The 6,246-nt window shown below is 39.2% G+C and overlaps 1 protein-coding gene across 1 annotated transcript; it reads right to left on the bottom strand.

The window, feature by feature from the left end:
- Positions 1-4,797: 4,797 nt before the first annotated feature.
- Positions 4,798-5,922, bottom strand: LOC141658865 (uncharacterized). The gene has a single exon (XM_074465635.1). It carries the CDS (start codon positions 5,920-5,922, stop codon positions 4,798-4,800), a length of 1,125 nt encoding a protein of 374 aa, XP_074321736.1.
- Between the last annotated feature and the right edge of the window lie 324 nt (positions 5,923-6,246).

Raw genomic sequence — 6,246 nt, 5'->3', positions numbered from 1 at the left:
AAACCTAGCAGATCTTCCTTTTTTTTCAGAGCTTTCTCTCTCTCTAGTTTCTCTCTCTTCATTTCGTTAACATAGATGAATTATGTTTTATTATTATTATTTATACAATTTATGAAAACAAAACCCGTCTCAAGAAAAATAAACCCAACTCGCAAAACCATACAAAACAACCCCTAAATGTGTCCCAACCACGGTCAAACAATCATGCCACAAGGCCCCGAACCCGCGAGTCTCGTCGTGGTCAACCACCCACTACCATGGTAAGCCCAGCCAACCACTAGGTCCTCCGTCGAGCCCACCACCACGCCAAACATCCCTGCCCTAGGACCCACCTATACGGACATCTCCCAACATATCCTCTAACCACCGTGTATAAACCCCACAACCACGACCAATACAATGACTCACATCTCCACCGGCCACCACCATAGCCTCCCTTGGCTCACGGCAGTTCTAGTGATGGCGTCCAACCTCCCTCGACGCAACCACCACAACCACAACCTCCGTCCTAAGACGGTTTCACACAACCAACCAACCAACAACACCCCTGTTTCACGTTTTCCGACCAACACAACCACCAAGACTCCGCCTTTAACCCTCCAACAACCACCACCATGGGAGACTCTACCTAATAGGCTATTGCACACCTAATCAAAGATAAATACCCTAGAAACAAAAGAAATTAGTATTAGGGGTCGAACACAAGGAAACGGAAATTGCGTTATGAAATACTATGAATAGAATTCTATCTAGGTCGATTTCAATTGGTTGGTTGGTTTGGTTTGATAACTCGCAAATAAAATGATGTAAATACGTAAATATTCATGCCAAAACTAGGAATTCTTAATAACAACAATTGTTTAGGTCTCGTGACAATCACCTCTCGGCCTTATTGTCAACCATAGATCAGGTTCTAGAGAACTCTCGTTATGACTAGGTCGTTCTCCTAACACATGTTTAGTCTAATTCAATTTCGTGCCTCTCGACTTCTAGAACGAATTAACAAACTTAATCAATGCTTATGGTCACTAAACAAAGATTAATGAAAACAAGGCAAACATGTGATAAAAACAATTTATCGATATTATAGCATCCTAATTTTAACAATTACAAATATTATTTATGCATAGCTTCCCTAATCCTTAGACATATGAAACTACTCAGTCATGATGGAAATAATAGTAGTGATGTATGAAATAATAAACATGATAATAATAAAAATATAACTAAATGAAATTGTAAGAATAATTATGAATAAACTAAATAATCATAACATATGAAAAAAGATGAAACTCCTAAAGATGAGTAATGTAATATGAAATGCTAGAATTAAACTATGGCGATATTAACTTGATAATAAAATGTAAGAACAAACTAATATTGTAATGCTAATAACAATAATGCAAAGACTGTGAAATAATGATAATGGGGATTGAAATAACGAGATAAATAAGAAATGTAAATACCGTAACAAGAGAACTTGGAGCTTGAATATGAAGAACACAAATAACAACCCAAATAACTTGAATGGGAGGATTGTATCACTTAGAACCAAAAGCTTAATGTAAATTGTTTAACAAAGGAAACGCTCAACAAAATGTAAACTAATGAAAACTTAAGAGAATTGTGTGCTAAGTATGTAAAAGAGTGGAAAGATGGTAAAAAGATGATCCCCTAATGACGGATTAAGGACCCTATTTATAGTAAAATAGGGGCATAACATAAAATCTCATGGACAAGGCAGCCCCGATCGGGGTCGTAGGAATCCGGGTTAATTCTCTTAAACTCTTGATTAATTGCCAAGGGGATCCAAAGTTTATGATTAATGCTCTTTAGTTCACCGGTTAATTGAATAATTGGGCATCCTAAGAGCATCTCCAAGCTTGACTTTTCCACTTGCTTGACTTGGACATTTGTTTGGGCTTGATTTCCATTCTTTTGTTTTGTATCAACCCATCCTCACATTTCTTTATGCTCGGGATTCCTTCACTCAATTTTCTCCAAGATGTCTTTTCTTTTGCATGTCTTGTTTCTTTTTAGCCTCCTGATCTCTAGTGCTTGCACATATGATGGGAAAAAGCTATGAAAGCTACATTTTCTACAAAATACGATAAAAACAAGCAAAGACACTAGAACACAGAATTAGCTCACAAATACACTAATAAAAGTGTGATATTCAATCAAAACCGAGCTAAAATAAGGGGTAAAATCATATATAAAATGGAAACGTCACTACCACCCACGACCAACCAACCCCAACCCAGGTCACGACGGTCAAGTTTATAAGGTTTCAAATACTCGTTTCAATCACACGACTCCCATAGCAACCACCCATGAAAAACCGCCCAATTAACCACCCAGGTCACTCGTTGACGGTCACGGTAGGGTCAAGTGAAGGGACGGTTATTATTATTATTATTATTATTATTATTATTATTATTATTGTTGTTGTTGTTGTTGTTGTTGTTGTTGTTGTTGTTGTTGTTGTTGTTGTTGTTGTTATTATTGTTGTTGTTATTATTATTATTATTATTATTTTTTTTTTTGAAAGAAGTCAGAATTCTCATTAGAAAATGGGAATAAAGTTTCTTACAAGAAGAACCAACTAACCGACAAAACTCACTACCAAATAGATAAAAAAAACCAGCAACTAATCACCCTACAAACAGTTGGAGCATTTGAGAACTAAATATCCCATTGTTCCAAGCATACATACGCACACAGACCACATATTTTACCCTGTTAAGTAACTTGTCAACATCTCAATTAACACCCTTGAAAATCCTCAGATTCCTCTCCTGCCATAAGTGGTAGATAGCAACAACAATGGAGCACCGAGCTACCTTAGACCTCCAATTCTTGTTCCTACTCAAAGCAAGCTTGTACAATTCATGCTTTAGGCTTAGGACTCTTCTATTAATGCCTTGCCAAAGTAGGACCCCCTGCATCAGGTCCTTTGAGTATGGACAGTCAAAGAACAAGTGAGAGCACGTCTCATACGCATGTGAACACAAGACACAGCGATTTACAATGGAAATCCCCCTTTTGCAAAGGTTATCCACTGTTGCCAGAGCATGATGAGCTGCTAATGTAGCTACAAAAGCATGCTTGGGAAGGACTATAGCATCCAAGATGGGCTTCATCCACCTAAGATCATGGGATATCCCATAGAAGATAGAATAGACAGCCTGTAATGAGAGCTTGCCACCAGTAGCCCAAACCTGGAATAAAACCTGAGCCTCTTCCTTTGAGCCTACCTTAGTGACAAATTCATCCCTGATTATGAGAATTTGTTGCCAAATAGGAGATAGGCAGGCAGAAGCCTCAAGATCCCATCCAGAAAGCTGCTTGAAGATGTATTCCCTGGACCATTTCATCTAGATAGAGATACAATTATGATTATAAGACCAGAACATCTTTAATAATAGCGTTTTATTCCAACTCAAGACCTCCCTAATATCAAACCCACCCTACTTCCTGCTCCTGCAAACTTTATCCCAACTAAAGAACACAATCCTTCTTCTTGCTTCAGAGCCCCATAGAAACTGTCTGCAAGCTTTCTCAACTTCTGAAATAATCCCCTTAGGCAAAAGTAAACACGCACACCAAAAGGATTCAAGACCAAAAATGGCAGAGTTAATCAACTGCACTTTGCCAGCATATGAAAGCTGTAAGCTAGCCCAATACCCAAGATTACTTCTGATTTTGGCCAAAAGAGGTTGGAAAAGGTCCCTAGTTAATCTTGAAGAATGCAGAGGAGTACCCAAATATCTGAAAGGGAATGTGCCCTCCACATAACCAGTGGCTTGAACAATGCTAGCTTGAATATCAGGTCGAACTCCAGCAAAATAGATGTTAGTCTTGCTACGATTGGGTGTAAGACCAGAGTAGCTGGAAAAAATGTCCAGACTTTGTTTAACAGCCAAAATAGAGGGTAAATCCCCCTTGACAAACACCAATAAGTCGTCAGCAAAAATAATATGGGACAAATCCAATTTAACACATTTAGGGCGAGGACTGAACTGAGGAGCTTGCTTCATATTCCTTAAAATTCTAGTTAGAACTTCCATACAAAGGACAAAAAGAAGGGGAGAGAGAGGGTATCCTTGCCTTAGCCCTCTCTTTCCTTCAAAAAACCCCTCTGTGCTGCCATTAATCTTAAGAGAAAATCTTGAACTGGTGACAAGTGTAATGATCCACTGGCAGAATTGGGGTGGGATTCCAAAAAGAGGAAGAATATGCTGTAAAAATTTCCAATTCACTGAATCAAATGCTTTCCTAATGTCAACCTTTACAACACACCTGAGAGTTTTATATTTTCTGCCATATCCTCTAACAAGCTCAGTGGCCAACATTGTATTATCAAAAATAGACCTGTCAGCTATAAAGGCAGCCTGCTCCAGCCCAACAATAGATGGCATAACCTTTTTCAATCTAGCAGTCAAGATATTACTGATAGTCTTATAAATTGTGGTGCAGCACGAGATAGGCCTGTAGTCTAACACAGAGTTAGGAGCAGTACCTTTGGGAATAAGCGAGATGAGAGTAGAGTTAACCTCTTTGAGCAATTTACCAGTAGCAAAAAAGTCAAGAACAACAGCTGTAAAATTACCCTTTATGATGGCCCATGCATCCCTAAAAAACCCAGAGGTGTACCCATCAGGTCCAGGGCTCTTGTTTGGGTCAATTGAGAATAGAGCAGCCTCAACTTCTGCAGGAGTGACGGGATCCAGTAAGGCATTCCCATCAACACCATTCAGACATGGCCCATTCTGCATAATCAAGTCATCAAAAGCCCTAACTGGCTCCTCTGTCCCAAGTAGCCCCTGATAGTACTCTTAAAAAAGCTTTAGAAATATCAGCAAACTCAGTACAAATATTGCCATTAATATCCACAACCTTGCTAATACTAGATGAGTTCCTACGAGCAGCAATTTTGGAGATGAAATAGGAAGTACTAGCATCTCCCATTTTAATTTCAAAATCCTTAGCTCTTTGATAAGCAATCCTAAGCTCAACGTTCTTCAACTGGCAATATTCCTGACTGAGAATCCTCTCCTTTTGACAAAGAGTGTGATTCATTGGATCCAGCTGTAGCTGCTGTTGAACCTGACTAACTCGTTCAGTAATGCTAGTATAACTGGTTTTGTGAATATGCTTCAACTGGTTCTTTAACTTTCGTAAATGTTGGACTATATGATACATAGCACAACCTTTTATAGAAACCTGCCATACTTTGCTCACTAGTGGCTTAAACTGACTGTGTTGTCTCCAACAATTAAGATACTTGAAAGAAGACTTCTTGTGAGGAGTACTTCCACCCAAAGAAATGACCAAGGGAGAGTGGTCAGAAATCCCTGGAGTAAGTGCCTCAACATATGCATCAGGAAAATCCAAGAACCAAGAAACATTAGCCAAAGCCCTGTCCAGACTCGTCCATTTTCTATCAGCATGTTCCTGCTTGTTAGTCCAAGTATACCAGCGACCCTGAGTTTTAAGCTCCTCTAGTCTAGCAGTGTCTATGGCTAGATTAAACTCATCCATTGAATTAATGTTTGGTGGATCAGAGCTAATTCTTTCATCACTATTGCGAACACAATTCATATCTCCCAAAATAAGCCAAGGAAGAGAGCTGCTAGTTCTAGAGGAAAGGAAATCCCAGAGAGGAACCCGCTGCGCAGGGTGATTAAAACCATACACACAAGTAACCTCCATGGTGTTAGGTCCATAAGAAACAAGAAGATGCATCCACTGACTACTACTGTGTTGACACTGGACATTAATAGCTGAATTCCTCCAAATGACCCAAAGTCTACCATTCAAGTGGGAAGAGTAGTTATCTAAGATGTAAAACTGCTTAAATTTTTTCCTATGAAGAGAAGGAGCCTTATTTTTCCTGACCCGAGTTTCTACTATACACATAATATCTAACTCAGATTTATTGAAAAAATAAATAACCTCTGATTGCTTTATAAGCTTATTCATGCCCCTAATATTCCACGTGCCAATCTTCATGGGGAGTGAAGTGGTGGTGGATCTTCTGCCTCACTAACTTCCTGTTCTGCCCAACTGATGGTACCAGGGATTTGTACCTTCTGAACAACAGTATGCAACTTCCTAGTGACGAGTAAGGTACTAGTATTGACACCAGACCCATCACCCCCACCCTCAGAATTAAGAAGACCAAACTGGTTTAATGAAACAGGAATTGGAACCTGAGACTGCCGCTCATGCTCCTCCTGAGTA

Source organism: Silene latifolia, chromosome 1, assembly GCF_048544455.1.
Source record: "Silene latifolia isolate original U9 population chromosome 1, ASM4854445v1, whole genome shotgun sequence".
Lineage (NCBI taxonomy): Eukaryota > Viridiplantae > Streptophyta > Magnoliopsida > Caryophyllales > Caryophyllaceae > Silene > Silene latifolia.
This window is presented reverse-complemented; position numbering and strand designations above follow the sequence as displayed.